The sequence below is a fragment of the Thamnophis elegans genome, chromosome 5, assembly GCF_009769535.1.
Source record: "Thamnophis elegans isolate rThaEle1 chromosome 5, rThaEle1.pri, whole genome shotgun sequence".
NCBI lineage: Eukaryota > Metazoa > Chordata > Lepidosauria > Squamata > Colubridae > Thamnophis > Thamnophis elegans.
The window spans coordinates 39,837,989-39,854,621 of NC_045545.1; the positions used below are offsets into that span (position 1 = coordinate 39,837,989).

Genomic DNA, 16,633 nt, shown 5'->3' on the forward strand with positions numbered 1-16,633 from the left:
ACTGAAATATTAAGCACATTCCAAGTTGTCCCTGCTCTTTGTGTATATTAAAGAGCTATAGAGTCGCCCGTTCAATAGAACATCATCATCTGCAAACAGTCTGAGCCCCAGCAGCAGGCACACAACCTCCGAAATATTGTCTATATACCAACCGAAAATGCAGGAAATATGTGGTGAAAGATAAACCTACCATTTACTTTGCATTGTCAAATCATGACAGGAATCAAGTGGACCCTTTGGGGAGGGGGAGTTTGCATCTTTTGTGTGCCTTCTGAGAAAAAATGGGGGGGGGGGACCAGGAAGAAGGATCTCCTATCTCTGAATATGCTGGCTGGCTCTACCGCTGAACAGGGGGTATACATTCACATAACGCAGACGGGTGATGGAGGGGCATCTGTCGCCAGCTGCTCCAGCTGGAGGCATTGCTTCCTCACATCACTGCCACTTGCACTACACACACACACAAACACACAAACATATATATACACACACACACACACACACGAGAAATCTCAAAAACAATTCGAGGTAAAATTGGAAGCCGACTCTCCCCGCTTTCTAGCAGCTTTTGTTTCCTGGCACGGCCAAGGTACTTCGCCAGAAGCAAAAAAAAAGAAAGAAAGAAAGAAAGCCCTTCGGCTCAGTCTCCAGGCCGAGCACGAGCGAGTTAAACCGAGGGGGCGTGGCCTCGCTGTCGCTTGGCCCTGTCTTTTCCCACCTCGGAGGCGGGGCTTATCCCCGGCACAGAGGCGGTTAGCGACGGTTGGGGCCTCCGTGCCTCTTTAAAATGAAAGTGGCCGGGGTTGGGAACAGCCGAGCACCAAAGTGCGCGCGAGAGCTGAGGCTGGGCTTGCGTGGAGCGAGAAGCCGGTCGGGAGCCGCTGCTTGCAGCAGTGAGAGCCGCCGAGCGCTGGGGCTTCGAGGGGGACGGAAGCGTCGCTAGACCGGCGGCGGTGGCGAGCTTTGCCCCTGAAGAGGTAGAAAAGCCAGGCGTTTTCTGCCTTGCTGGCTTTAGGGAGATCATCGGGGGGGGGGGGGTTGTTATTAAATCAGCATAGACCTGTCTTAAAACTTTGCTTTTTAAGAACAAGCCACCCCCCTCCCATCTTCCAACTGCCTCCAAGCAGCTCCGTTTCCCCAAATTTCGATCTCTTTCATCTTAAAACATTCTCTCTTTTTTTTGTCTACCCCCCCTCTTTTATTTTGGATCTGCGAAAGAAGATGAACTTAGCGGCTCCGTTCCCTCGAAGCAAAGGGGAAATTGAAAGAGGGGGCATTTCTTTTGCTTCCTGAGAGGGGAGTAGTTTTCCTGAAGAGGAAGCCATCGAGCTATTCTTAAGAAAGTTTCTTCTCCAGTGCCAGACTTTTATATTTTTAAAAAAGTAAAAGAGTCCCGGCAAGAGAGCTCCCGAGCGATCGTCGCCCACCTGCCTGTTTGTTACAATGTACAATACAGTGTGGGATATGGATCGCGATGATACGGACTGGAGAGAAGTGATGATGCCCTATTCCACGGAGCTGATATTTTACATCGAAATGGACCCTCCAGGTAAAGCAGTTTTTTTTTTACTTTGTGTTCAGGTTTAGAGTGGTGGTGCTTTTTTCCCTCCCCCCAGTGTCAGCCATCTGCAGAAGTTCATTGTTCTCTTTCCCCCAATGGTGCAGGCTTTAGCTTTCCTTTCTGAAGGTCTGTGCTTGAATGGAAGCCTGTAAACTTTTGCTCTTCTTCTGTTGTAGTCACCGTTTTCAAAGGACTATATTTTGTAAAAATGGAAAAATGCTCTAAATTCCAAAATATTGGGCATTCGATTTTCCTGTCCTTCAAAGTTCTAATTACCCAGATTGCATTGTAATCTAACCTGCAACCTTTTTAAAAGAGTTGGTTGATGTGCCAGCTAATTAAATATTTAGTTGTAAATATTTAATATTGCTTTTTTCTAACACTTTCTGTTTTTAGTTTTCAATTCTAAATTAGGTGTTTTGGGCAAAATAATAATAATAATAATAATAATAATAATAATAATAATAATAATAATAATAATAATATCTGGTGTCTAATCCTGTGCTTGTTTATTTGAAAAATCTGTCCCAATAAGTTCAGTGGACTTTTAAGACCAAGCAAGCATGCATATCATCACAGTTTAAGTATCTTAGAATAGTTAAAGACGTTACAACATTTAATGTTGAGTATTTCCACTGTTTGAGAAGTATTGTTCTTACTTTGCTCTCACATAGTGCTTCTTTTGTGCCTAGGAAGGAATAAGATACAAAAGGAGCCAGAGGTTGGTTGACTCTCTGGTGATGTGTTTAGAATTATGATTGTGAGAGTTTCACAGTTCTTGAAGCTTCTGCTTTGGTAAAATCCTCAATATGAAAAATGTATCTGTATACATTTTCTTAAATATCATTTTTGTTTAGAAAAATACAATATTGAAATAAAAAAATTAAATAGAGAAAACATTCTTGCCATTACTTGGTATAGCATGGGGGGTGCAGATGTGGAATCATTATATTGTAAAGCAAAAGTAATAACAGAAATCATCCTTGTGAAGCAGATGTAATAGTATTGTACAATAGACTTTAACCATGGTGATGATGCTTTCTCCTTCATTCATTTCTGTAGAGAAAAGCATTCAGTAGGTTACTAAGAAAACTTAATTGGCTGAATGCATGTTAATAAGAGAATTTTTGAGGTATCCAAAGTTTATAAAACTAATGCTTCAATATTTCAGTGAGATTTAAGCCTCTGATTCTTATAAATTTTCTGGTTTTTTTTAAAAAAAATAATCATCTAGATACTGAAAAACTATCACTCTGGCTCTTTCATTAATATAGTATTATATAGTCTCAGTGTTTGAGTCCCATTGAATTAAGAAGAATTTTCTTAAAAGTAATTATATGTAAGAATGTTGCTGATAACTAAATCAAATGTGCTTAGTTTTTCACTGTTTTCTTACATACCATGAACTTTACAGGCAATTATCTTTGTTTTATTAATATTTGGAATTTGATAGTTGTGGTACAGTATGGTAACAAAATTAGGTACTATGGAAGTTTAGACTGTCAGAACTCAGACTATCAAAACTCTAGAAATTTTTATTTTAAGATATTATTTTTAATATATATTTCCATTTCAGTTAAATCTCACTTTTTAAACAAGGATACATCACAATGCATCACTGAGATCTGCAAATGCATCTAAATAATCCAACAAAGCTAAAATTCATTGTAAAGCCAGACTGTTACATTTATAGTCTTTCTGGCATACAAGCTTTTATAACCTAGAGAGAAAAAAAAGTTGTATTTCTTGGAAATAAAATGCAAATGAAGCAGATTCTGCATGGGATAATTTTTCAGTGTGCACTTCAACTTGAAGATGTCTTAAGGGATAATACAAGTTTAGATAGCAGGATGTAACAGCTGGTAATGGAGAGTGGCATTAAAGTACTAGTTATAAGTTCATATTTTTAGCTATGAGCAGGTAATACTGCTTCTAATAATAGAGCAAGCAAATGATTAGAATCCTGCTTATTCATAGTCAAATTTTGATGCTTCATCAGATATTTATCTTGTTTCTTTAAATCCATAAGAACAAGTAACTTGTTTCATAGGTTTTAAAGAAATTGTGTTCTCTGCGGGGTCCATCTGTATGCAGCAAATCCTATGGCTGTGTGAAACAATACGGTTCTTCAAAATAGTTCTTATGCTAGGTAACTAGATAGATAGTTGCAGTTCTGATAGGCAGCATGGTATATCTGTATCTATAGGTGTATCCTTAATGCCCCTCAACTCCTTATGTTCTCTGAATTTTTTAGATTGTTTGAATTAAAAATGGGAAGCTGTAATGTGAAGCTCCAGTCTGGGGCATCATATTTGTTTAGAATAATTTCTCTGAGCTGAGTAGGTATTCAGAGGATTAATAAAATGATAGATAGTATAGCTCAGTGTTTTGTTTGGAAGTTTGCTCACCTGTTCAGAAAAAAAAGACAAAGATAGGTTGGAGGGATAGAGAACGTTCTGGGGAATAGGGGAATAGTGTGGAGATCAACTTCATTTCCTTCTGTTCTGGTGAAATATGTTCTGTGGCTGATTATGAACTACAGCTAGATATTTAATGAATAGGCATACTCACTAGCCATATTAATCATTTCGTGAACATGTCTATAATATGCTCTCAGAATTCCCCCCCCCCCAGAAAAGTTCATTATGATCCATTTATTTGGGTTTAAGCGTTAGTTGTCTGTTGAATGCATGTCTTCATTTAAGCTTTAATTTAATAATACTTCTCTGTAGAGCTGTATTATTTTTTTCAGATCTGAGATGCTTTGGTAGGAGGGGAGTTTTTGTCAAGAAGGTGTTTCATTATAAGGTATAGATCAGAACCTAGAATCATGTACTCTGTTTTACTGATTTGTTTAGAAAAAAGTTTTTGGTTTAAAACGGAATAGTTTTACTAAAGTTTAATATTAGACTTCTTCAGCAAAAAACCACTATATTCTGCATATCAGAGGACTTAGTTGAGTGTTTATTAAATGTTTGAATAGTTAGTACAAGCAGGTTCATGGTAAATGAGATGCAGATCCTAAAGTTTTTTTTTTTAGGTGGATAAGTCTGATATAGAGAAATAAAAACTAAATGCGCAGAATAAAGAAAATAATATTGGAATAATCGTAATGACTATTTGTGAGAATAGGATATTTGTCTGTAAATTATCCTTTAAACATGCATGTTGAATCCTTTAAAATTAAGACTTTTTAAAGCACAGTTTAATGCAGCACATGAGTGGAGAAAAAGGATAACCTGAGTAATTCCACCCCTGATGTCTTGGTTGATTAATTGTTCCTCTGATACCTGTATGTATGATGCAATCATGAAAACCAGTAAAAGCCATATTAGGGATAGATGACTTGAAATGGCCCCATTTCTCTGCTTAATCATTGCCATCTACTTCAGATAATGCCGGACTAGGGCTTTATTGGATTTAAATTTGTATAGTTAGGACAACTTCATATTTTTTTTTAAAAAAAGTCTATTGTAATATTCCTCATTGTTGGTTTCTTTTACCGCACTGTACAAATGGTTTGTGAAATTCAAGACTGAAAAGATGTAGGCCCAATAGTAGTTATTTCCAGTAGTTAGTTTTCTAATAGGTGAAAACTGTTGTGTATTTTAACTGAAGATTTCGAGGATGGACAAGAAATCCAATGATTTTTTGATAGAGAAGCTCCACTAATTTTAGCGAAGTAAAAAATGCATAACTTCAGAGCAGTCTGCATTGCTGATGACGTAATTTACTTATTTACAAAAACGGTATGCCATTTCAAGTACTGACACTAAACAACTTCCTACAGTACAATGAAATAAATACAGTAGAATACAAACTAATAATTATTGAATGAGAAGATCAATTATCAATATCAAAAAAGTTACAAAATCTGTTATAAAAATCAAAATATAAAAAATCTGTTACCTGTTATACCAGGTAACATACCTCTGATTTAAACAGAGCATAAAGCTTATTCCATAAAAACTACATGAAACAGCAGTATTTTAACTTCCTGAATTTTAACAGGAAGAGAGCCGTTAAAATTTAAAAGCAAAATGTTCCAGATGTTGAAGGCCATCTCAAAAGAATAGCATTTTTGGAAATCTATCCCACCTCTTTCCCAAATGGCAGGGAATTATAATTTCAAATCTGCTTGTTGAAATCAAATGAGCAAATTTTACATGATATCAAAAAAGCCCAGGACCAAAATTATATAATCACTAGACAATCTATGACCCATTGGATTATCATTTCAGATATATTTCCTTATCTAAATAGAGAAACAGAATGACAAGAAGAAAAAAAGAAATGGGAATGGGGACCACTTTTGACTGCTTGCTAGCTAGTCTGCAGCTGACTGCCCTAAAGCCGCTGATGTGGGACACTCCTTCCCAGTCTCCAAAGAGCTAGTGTGGGACTGGCCTACATGATCTCCAGAGGCAGAAGGAGGACCCAGTCCACCTGGCCTCCAAAAAATTATGGTAGGACTGATTTACTGAATCTCTGGGTGGTAACGGCACAGCAGCATTGAAGCAATTTCAGTGTTTTCAAATTTCAATTCTGTGGAAGTCGTGGTCGCAGATTTCAGATGTATTCTATACGTTAGCCCATTTGCGGTATCTAAAATTGTAGCTGTATGATGCACTGAAGCACCTTGTTAATGATTACAGACATGAGAATTTGAGTAGTGCATAGACTAGATTGTACTTGGAAGCAAAACTGTAGCCAGTGTAGCTCCCATATTAAAGATGCAACTTGGCTGTAATAGCCCTTCCTTACTACCATGTTTCCCCAAAGATAAGACAGGGTCTTATTTTCTTTTGACCCCCGAAATAAGTGCTTGGCCTTATTTTTGAGAAGGTCTTATTAGTTTTGAGGTGCAGGAGGTGGCGAGCGTGGTCACTACATGGCTGCTGCTGTGTTGCAATATTTTCAGGAAAGGCTTATTTTAGCACATGTGCTTAAAAGCCTGATTGGGCTTATTATCCGGGGAGGTCTTATTTTCAGGAAAACAGGGTAATTATGAGCAGTTGCATTTTTTACCAGCTATAGTCTCCGATCCTCAAAACTAGTCCCATATAGAGTGAACTGTAGTAGCCCAATTACAAGATGAGAAGGATGTAAAATATTGTTCCTTATGCTTTTCATTCCAAGAACAGCCTCACCTGGCATGCCAGCTGAAGCTAGCAAAGACTTTCTTGCTTATGGTTTTAGCCGGAGTTAGCTGCAAGTTAAAGAGCACTTCTTTCATTATTAAAAGTTTTTTATTTTTTATTTTCAAAACAAACACAACACATAAAATCTTCCTTTTTTACATACTGTAGTTGGTTACAAAAGACTTTCGTGCATCTCTTCCACAGTCATCAAGCATAATTCATATTAACTCAAGTATTTTAACTCAGATATTTATACATGTTTCTGTCATCATACCTCCATTTGCATTTGACTATAGTTGTTTAAACATCCTTCATCATAAAATATACCAAGATTTAATACATAACCACATACTGGCATTTCATTTACTATTTCTAAAATCCTCCAATGACACTAAATCCTTATGTCCTATTCTAGCTAAACATGCATAATATTTAATAACAAAGTTTTCTAGCCTTCTTTCCAAATCACTGTTTACAATTTACATATCATTTCCTTATGTTGTACACATACATACATACATACATACATACATACATACATGTTATTATCATTATGCCTCCTTTATTTGCATCATATCATTTTTCCCCTAGTAATCAAGACTTAACTGAATCTAATTTAATTCTATTGTTGTTGTTGTTGTTATTATTATTATTATTATTATTAACTTTTATATATAATCCAAAAGGGTTTCTAATCTTCCTTTCATGGGTACCATTCAATTTTCATATCCAGTTATTACTTATCATAACACTACACATTGTATACATTATTATCATTATTAATTATTTATTTAACTATATCTATTATCACTAAATTTTACTAAGTTTAGCTAGTTTTAAATTATACATCTATCAACCTGTATCTTTCCAGTAATAAAACAGTGTCATATCTTCTACCATTTGCGGCATCAGTCCTCTAATCATCTCCTTAATCAACTTTGTATGGACTCCTCTTAGCAACTCTTTGCTTATAAAATCTCTCATGTAATTTCGAGTTTCCTTAATCAGCTTATCTTTGATTATCGGTGGTGTTATCAAAACTATTGCTAATAAGATTTCTCTCTTTAAATCCATAAATTCTTTTATTTTTTCCTCTTCTGTATCTTCCCATCTGGGGTAGGTTTCCCTTCCATTTAATTCCTGTTTCAGTATTCCACTCTTTCCGTTTTCAGAAACTAATCAATCACCATAAATATCAGCAATTTTAATTTCTTTATATTCATTTTCCTCTTCGATTTTTTGGATTTTAACCACCACTTTTTCCATTTGATGAACATCTTCAATATCTCCGTCATATTTTACTGTTAGATGCACTAAGTAATCTAACTTCTTCTCTATCCTCTCACTTCTATTTGATAATTTCTGTATTTCACCTTTCTCTGGTTAAAAATCTACTTCAAAGGAACATCTGTGTGCTTTTCTTCTTCTTTTTATCACTCTCTGTAAACAAGTTGTGAGTCCTTGAAGTGCCAAGCCAGGATAATCAGTGAAAAAAGTATTTCATTTCCAATACACTAACAACCTCTAGCCTCCAAGTAGCAGTGTTACAATATTACAATGTTACCATTTTTTGTTTCTTTTTGTATCTTTTTGTATTTCAAATTTTAAAAAAAGATCCGATTCTTAAATGAGTTAGAAAAACAGCCACAGTACTGAAAGAGGAGAGTTTTAGTCCACAGATTACAGAGAATAGTCAAAGAAAAAAAAATAGAAGAAGGAAACTTAATCCGTTCATTTTAAAAGACTTGCATAAATTCCATCTGTAAAAATAGCATTTAAAAAGTAAGATAACCCACTGTTCAAAACCAGTCCAAATTTAATTCTGCCTCTTATTTCTTCTGTTCTCCAATTTAAATTAATTTTAAGTTTTTTTATAGGCAGTCACTTTTAAAACAGTAAAAATTCCTCACCAGCTGAAAACACTTTCTCTTTCCATATCCTTCCATTTTGAAGCCGCCCCGACTTCATCAGGCATTTGGCTGGATTTTTTGTCACTGGCTTGAAGAGCTTCTCTTGGATCAATCAGAAACTTTGTGATGTCCCTGTGATCAGCAAGATGTATTCTTTCTGTTCACCGTCTCTGTGGGACAGTTTAGGTACGTTTGGACTACCCAGAGACAAAAGTATCGAGTGCGATCTCAGAGCATTGAGATCGCACGTCGTGTCATCATGACTTCGGCTCCTCCAGTTCAGGAGGACTTCTATTGCAGATCATCTTTTGCGGAACTTCAAACCTGCCCAAAGTTAAAGATGGAGTGGAATACATACTGTATTTTTGGATTATAAGATGTACCAGAGTATAAGATTCACCATGATTTTGAAGAGGTAAATTAAAAAAAAAAATTGCACTCTGCAGATCTCCCAAACTGTCTGCATGCCTCGTTTCCCCCCCCCCCAAAAAAAGGACATGCAAAGCTTTGGGAGGCTTGTAGAGTGTTCCTGGGACCTGGGGGGGGGGGCAAAAATAAGCAAAAACGGCCCATTGTTTGCTCGATTTTGCCCTCCCCAGCCCCCAGGAGTACTTTGCAAGCCTCCCAAACCCCGCATGTCCATTTTTGCAAAGGGGGTGGAGTTTCAGTAGGCCAAAAATGCTGTATTCAGTGTATAAGATGCACCCGGATTTTCACCCTCGTTTTGTGGGGGGAAAGGTGGGTCTTATACTTAACAAATAAATAAAAATAAATAAAATAAATAAATAAATACATACATACAGTATGTATGTACATACTTACATACTGTTTATTATATATCAGCCAATGCCAGCGGATGACCTCTCTAGCAAATTTATGCAACTGTTAAACAATATGAGAGAGGGCTAAACCCTAGAGCACTCCACATTGGAGGAGCCAAGAGCTTGGCTTCTCTTCCACCAGGGCAGCTTCTTGAGGAAATGATTCAATCTCCAAGTGATGGTGATCTTTTTTAGGTCAGATGTATTCAACCCTTGTTTTTAATGACCATTACTTTAGGCATACCATATTTTATCTTCTGGAGGTCTTCAATATAAAATAGAATTTTGTCAATGAATATAATTTGTTCAGAGGCAATTATTGCAAGGATCAAGTATCAATAGCTTTAATTACCTAACTGCCCGCTCTACACTCTTCTTAGAACCTAGAACACACCCAGCAATCCAGCACATAACACCACCATCCCATTTTTAGTGTAAATATAACATTTGTATCCCACTAATTTCCAATTTAATAAAATTTGTATGCCGCCCACTCCTAGGGACTCTGGGCGGCTTACAGACAGATAAAAACATTTAAAAATTTAAAAATAACGGTACATTATTAAAATTGCACATCATCCATTCAGTGTAGGTGGGGCTGGACATTAATCAACAGCCCCAGGCCTGTCGGAACAGCCAGGTCTTGGTGGCTTTACGGAAGGCTGGGAGAGTGGTAAAGGTCCGGATCTCTACGGGTAGATTGTTCCACACGGCCGGCGCAGCTACAGAGAAGGCTCTCCCCCGGGGAGTCGCCAGCCGGCATTGTCCGGTCGACGGCACCCGGAGGAAGCCCAACCTGTGAGATCTGGTTGGTCATTGGGAGGTATGTGGCAGGAGGCGGTCTCTCAGATAGTCAGATCCTAAACCATGTAGGGCTTTAAAAGTAACGACTAGCACCTTGAAGCGGGTTCGGAGACCAATAGGGAGCCAGTGCAGCTCGTGGAGGATGGGTGTAACATGGGTGTATCTAGGTACACCCAATATCACTCACGCGGCTGCATTCTGGACCAACTGCAGTCTTCGAACACTCTTCAGGGGCAGCCCCATGTAGAGCGTGTTACAGTAATCCAGTCTTGAGGCAACGAGGGCATGACTGACCATTCGAAGTGCCTCCCGGTCCAGATAGGGCCACAACTGGTGCACCAGGCGAACCTGGGCAAAAGCCCCCCTGGTCACAGCTGACAGATGGTGTTCTAATGTCAGCTGCAGGTCCAGGAGGACACCCAAATTGCGGGCCCTCTCTGAGGGGTGTATAATTTCACTCCCCAGGCTAAGAGGTGGAATGTCTGGACCATCTTTGGGAGGCAACATCAATAGCCACTCGGTCTTGTCTGGATTGAGTGCAAGCTTGTTCGCTTAAATGCCTGGGGCGGAACCACCTAATTGGTTCCCCCTCCCTACAGTGGGGGATTGGTTTCCAAAAGTCAAGCCTCAATAGGAAGTGATCTGACCATGACAAGGGCAAGATCTCAATGCCCTTCAAATCTAGATCACGTCCACTGTTCCCTCGAAGCTGCGCGGCCGCGCACGTGGCAACAAAACACCGCGCAGCAGTTTCCAACTGCCGCACAGTGGTTTTTGTGAGACGCCTTCCACCATAATAGGAGAGGAGAGCCAGCCTGGAGACAGCAATCAGTTCTAGGTCCACAAGGCAGAAAGTAAGTAGCTCAGAGAAGGGGTGTGGGGGTTGGGAGAAGGCATGGGATGGGCTCCCAGCAGCGGCTGCTCAGATTTGCCAGAGAGGGAGGGAGGGAGAGAGAGAGAGTATCCCTCCTTCCTTCGGCCCAACACTCTTGCTGGCATCCTGGCCAGATGAGAGGGACTGCAGAGGGTCTCCTCGAGTCTAGGGCACCGAGTCATTCAATGGGAAAGTTGCCTCTTGGAAGGAATGACCCGGATTGGCTCCTGCTTCATCTCTCCTGCTTCGTCTCTCCTGCCTCTTTGCTTCTCCATTCGGTCTTTGGGTGGCAGATCGAAAGCGGAAGCCAATCTGGGTCATTCCTTCCAAGAGGCAACTTTCCCATCGAATGATGCACTGCCCTAGACTCTAGAAGACCCTCTGCAGTCCCTTTCGTCTGGCCTGGATGCCAGCGAGTGTTGGGCTGAAGGAAGGAGGGATACGAGAGAGAGAGAGAGAGAGTGTGTTAGTTAGTTAGTTGGTGGGCAGACTTAGCACTTTGTTAAGTTTGTTTCTCTGTGTGTTGTGCATATATACATATCTCCATGGGTGCAATTGTGCAAGCATTTGTTTTCCTCTTTAAAAGAATTTTTGGATTTCTCCTCACCAAACCTTTAAGACTGAAAGAGTTAGAGTTGAAATATAAAGAGATTGTCAATTGCCATACTGTTAGATTGGTAGGCAATTATGGACTATCTTGATTATATCCTCCTTAGAAAGAATATGCTACTGTATGGTTGAGAAAAAGACCAAACATCATTCCATGGAAATCAAACAAAGTTCATATGGAGGGTTTCTTTCTACGATGGGCTTCTTGGGTCAACAGTGAATATCAGTTATCAAAAATGTAGGTAAAAAGTTAAGCAGGCAATAGGCAATTACAAAAAGGGAAGCCAACTTTCTGAATTCTGTTTCTTTGACTTAGTGACTTATAAATAGTAGACTAATGTTCTGAAAACATGACCTAAATTTCTATATATTTTAAATAGCTGTAAAGCTATGCTGAAAAAGTTGTTCTCAAGGTATTGTGATAAATTCAATAAAAAGAAAGAAATTCTTGATGAACTTAAGGAGGAATGAGAGTATTGGATAGTAAATGGACAAATAAAATTACCAATCAAAGAGAATATTTGCACCTCAGGGTTGAAATGAGATGTTCTCTCTTCCTCTTTCCTCTTCCTCTCTTCTCTCTCTGTCTCTCTCATCCTCTTTGTCTATCTTCTCTTTCTTTCTTTTCCATTCTTCTGTCACTTTCTCTCTCCTTCTCCCTTCTCTCTCCTCTTTGTCTCTTTCTGTCTCATCCTTTCTCTTTGTCTCTCTTTCTCTCCTTCTTTCCCACTCTTCTGTCACTTTCTCTCTCCTTCTCTGTCTCTTTCTGTCTCTCTTCCCTCTTTTTTCTTCCTCTCTTCCTCTCTCCTACTCTTTTATTACTTTCTACCGCCCAGTCTGTCCCCATACTTATCTTCGACTGATCATGTTTGCAATAATTTACCTTCTTTTCTTAATAGGCACAGTTCCTTTACCAGATTCCTCGCTCACTCAAACACACACACACACACACACACACACACACAGTCATGCACAAAACCATTTTTCTCCATTCCAATTCAGATCCTATAAATCAATTGCTCTGTGAAACATCAGTGAAAAAAATTCAGGTGCTCAGACATGAAAATGTGCCGCTCAAACACTATACTTTTCCGCACACACTGAAAAAAAATTAGAGAGAACATTGATCACGTCTCCACTGCTCCGAGAGAAACACAAGGTCGAGCGTGTGACCCACTGTATGAGTCGGACCCTGAATTACCTGGGTCAAGTCCATGGCTGTCATGGAAGCCATGAACTCCCGTGCTCCATCAGAGCATTCACCGAGCGACGGCAGGTTGAAGTCCCCCAGCGCTATAAGCCTAGGGAACTCAACCGCCAGCTCGGCTACTGACTCAAGGAGCACAGGCAGGGCTGTTGTAACGCAGTTGGGAGGTAGGTGCGTTAGAAACAGACCCACTTGACCCCCAAGGTCCAACTTCACCAGCAGGGACTCACACCTGACAGTCTCTGGAGCAGGGATCCTACGAGGAACTAGTGACTCTCGGATGATGACTGCCACTCCCCCACCCCTTCCCTTGTGTCACGGCTGGTGGAGCACCTGAAACCCTTCTGGGCACATTTCAGTGAGGGGGACTCCTCCCTCATGGCCCAGCCAGATTTCAGTAATACATGCCAGGTCTGCCCCCTTGTCTAATATTAGCTCCCGGACAAGGGGAGCTTTATGAACCACAGACCTGGCATTTAGCAACAGCAGCCTGAGACCAGGGCCCTGACAACTCTTGCCATCTGGTCCTGGAGTGGAGCTATCAGGGCCGGAAGGAGGGATCGCTGTAACGTAGCGAACCCTCCTTCCCCGGTAATGGCTAGCCCTGTAACTCCCGTCAAACCTGCCTCTCCCAACTATGACCGGGATGCACCGGCCATCCCATCACCCGAAGACCCCTCTTTCCCTCCCGTAGCCTCTGTTCTTCCCAGCAGGCCGTTTCTGCCATGCATTCTGGGATGAGAGGCGGATCCGGGCCCCCATCCACTTCTGCTACAGCATTCATATTTCAGCATTCTACTAGCATTCATTTACTTAATTAGTATTTGGATGGGAGACCACAGGATATATTTGAGGTGCAGAGTAAAACAAAAAACAAAATCAAAGAAGAAAGTAATGGCAAACAACTTCTATATTGTTTGCCTGAAAAACTGTATGAGCATGTCTGTGAAGTCACCAGGAACTAAATTTAAGAAAAAGCTTTGTTTAGACTAGAGGGATCTGTAAACTAGCTCTCTAATCCCACAGAAATTAGCCATGTCTGTAGCAAGCCTAACATAAACAAACTAGCCTTTTCCCAGTTGTGTTCCTCTACAATTAGTATGTGAAAGTAGAGACAATATGAATATGATTTCCAGTTACTTCTGATAATCTTACCTTTAATTCTATTATATATTTAAATATAGGTACAAACTATCTTTTCTGAAAGGTTCCTATACATATAATATGTTCATCTAAATTCAGTATTGCCTTTTATTATAATTGAACTTTTTGCCAATATTTTATCCATAAACTACTTTCAGTCTTTTTTTAAACAGTAAGTGAAATGATAGACAAATATTTTAAATACTATAGAATAAATACATCGACTGATGATATAAATTGCCCAACTATCTTGCTTCGTTAATATTTAATAAAGGGAGGTCTCAAATAATCTTTTGGTTGTGGTTATTAGTATCATATATGAGAGAAGCTACCAGATCTTTTTACAGTTTTTACATTTTTTTACACATTTTATTTACTTAGAACACTTACAAATAGGAATTAACAGTACATTTAAAGGGCTTTTATATATTAATAGCTGCAGTTTTCAATCTTTTGATCAAAAAATTACTGCCATTTAGAATGATGGGATATAATATAAGTTGACTTTTTTTCTACAACCTTCATAGATACTTTTTAACTTTGATATTTTATTTTAAATAGCTATTTTGCAGCTCTTGAATAAAAATCTTCAGAGGTACCAAAATATATTGATTGTTGATTAAAAACACTACTATAGTTTCAATGCAGAGTTTAGGATCTCCTTATTTTATCTTACATGTTTGTATTTCTTCAATTAAAAGCATTTTAAGAACTGAAACTATTGAATGTCCACATAGTGTTAGTTAGAATTAGGAGTTTCCCCAAATAGTCTGCAAGCTCTGTAAACAATGGCGCCAGCTAAGCTTTAAGAAGGAAGTTGGGTTTATCTTTTCTCCTTCCTTCTCCCTAGAGGGCACAACCAGATTCCGGAAGCTTCAATGCTAATCTAAAATCATTGCTTTAAACAGAAGAAAATGTTCATATTAAAAACAGAGGTCAGTTTCCTCACTTTTGGAAGTTCAAGTTAGCTCCATTTGAAGTTAAAGCCTCTGGGGTTTTCAGGAAACCAATCTGTTTGATGTTCAGTTGTCCATAGTTTGCAGACATACTAGTTCCTCTAAGGGAGATATACCTTCTGAGGGAGGCTCACAGATGTGCAACTCTGTTTGTTTGGTTGTTAGCCATTAATTTGCAAAGTTGTTAATTATTCTCTCACAACATGAAGCGTCTCAGTATCTTCCAGCTCTCCCACGCTTTCCTGTGTTCCTCTCATCCAAGGACAGAGCTTCTTGCAAATCTTCTACAATGTTTTCCTTTCCTCATAATCTTTTTTTTATAAATCATGGCTTTATAGAGGGCTAGCTGATTCATTCAGTCAAACATTATTTTCAAATCCAGATGAGAAAGCTGGTGCTTCTTCTCTACCACATCATCTTTTCCTTAGTTCCCAAATAGTCTAGTGGTATGAGTTACTGAAGATTAGTATATCGGAGAAGAATGTATCAGTTGAACTTGTCTTTGGAACTTGGAGCATTTTTTCATTAGATTTATTACAAGGTTTTTGGAGATGTGTTTCTTTCTTTTGAAGTATGGATTGCAGGTCAAGTTGGAACTTTAACTACTTTCAATAAAGTTTTTATCATAAATGACAGCACCTTTCTCTTTTAATTCAGAACAAATAAACTGTCATCATATTCCATTACTTGAATCATGCATAGTGTTGAACTGATGGGGTTAAAGTGCTAAAGACCAACTCATGAGCTGTGGATTTATTGATTGCATGGCCTGCAACCACCTCAGAGTCTCATAGTTGAAGCCTTTCATGCCCAATAGTTATTCTACCACCTACTTAAATAGCTATGCATTCATAATAGGGTATGTAATTCCTCATGTAGTAACTTCTGACTGATTGCCATTAGGCTGTGCTTCTGGGTGGCACCTGCTCAAGTCTTCCAACTTCCAATGTGTGCATCTACATTAAAATATAAAGAGCTGTGAAGAATTGGGCTATTTAGTATTGAAGTTTGAGCAAAGGTGGATTTTGACCATTTTTTCACACTTCCTAGACCATTGCACTTGTGTTGGTTTTAATTTGTGAGTTGGGAGGAGCATTTTACTTGATGAACTGTCTATACCAACCCCAGAAATGTCCAGATATTTAATATGCCAGTTTTAATTTGATGGCCATCTTCCATGTATGAATATTTCATAATTTAGACCCAGTGCACTATATTACACTGAGAAGGCCTTGTCAGTTGTACTAGAAAGAAGCAAAAGAAATACTTTTATGTCCAAGGTGGAAATCTCATAACTTAGTTTTTCACTCATATAGCATTTTCTGTTGCTCCTTCTTTCTTATTCTCATTTGGTTCAAAGACTCCTGCATTTTCAAAATATATTTAGTAACATTTGTAATGGGTTTGGGATTTTTCTCTCAGCTGTCTTTGACCATTGGGAGATATTCTCTGGCTTGTCATGCGTATAATAATTCAAAAGGGAAAAACACCTAAGAATGCTTTTGGTACTTCTCAATAAGCAAATGAAAATAAATCCCACCTGGGTCATTGGAGCTGATTCCAATGGTGTACTTTATAATGGTACTCATTCCTTGTACTCTAATTTT

At 38.8% G+C, this 16,633-nt stretch overlaps 1 protein-coding gene across 2 annotated transcripts in view; it reads left to right on the top strand.

Annotated features, from left to right (window-relative positions):
- Nucleotides 1-754: 754 nt before the first annotated feature.
- The window catches only part of LOC116509707 (phosphatidylinositol 3-kinase regulatory subunit gamma), a 54,364-nt gene continuing 38,485 nt past the window's right edge, over nt 755-16,633 (top strand). The window contains exons 1-2 of one of the 2 annotated variants that reach the window (XM_032218970.1): nt 755-977; nt 1,219-1,549. In XM_032218970.1, the coding sequence (XP_032074861.1) occupies nt 1,444-1,549 (106 nt within the window). In that variant the 5' untranslated portion in view covers nt 755-977; nt 1,219-1,443. The remainder of the gene's footprint in view (nt 978-1,218; nt 1,550-16,633) is intronic. The other variant, XM_032218969.1, reaches the window with a different exon arrangement.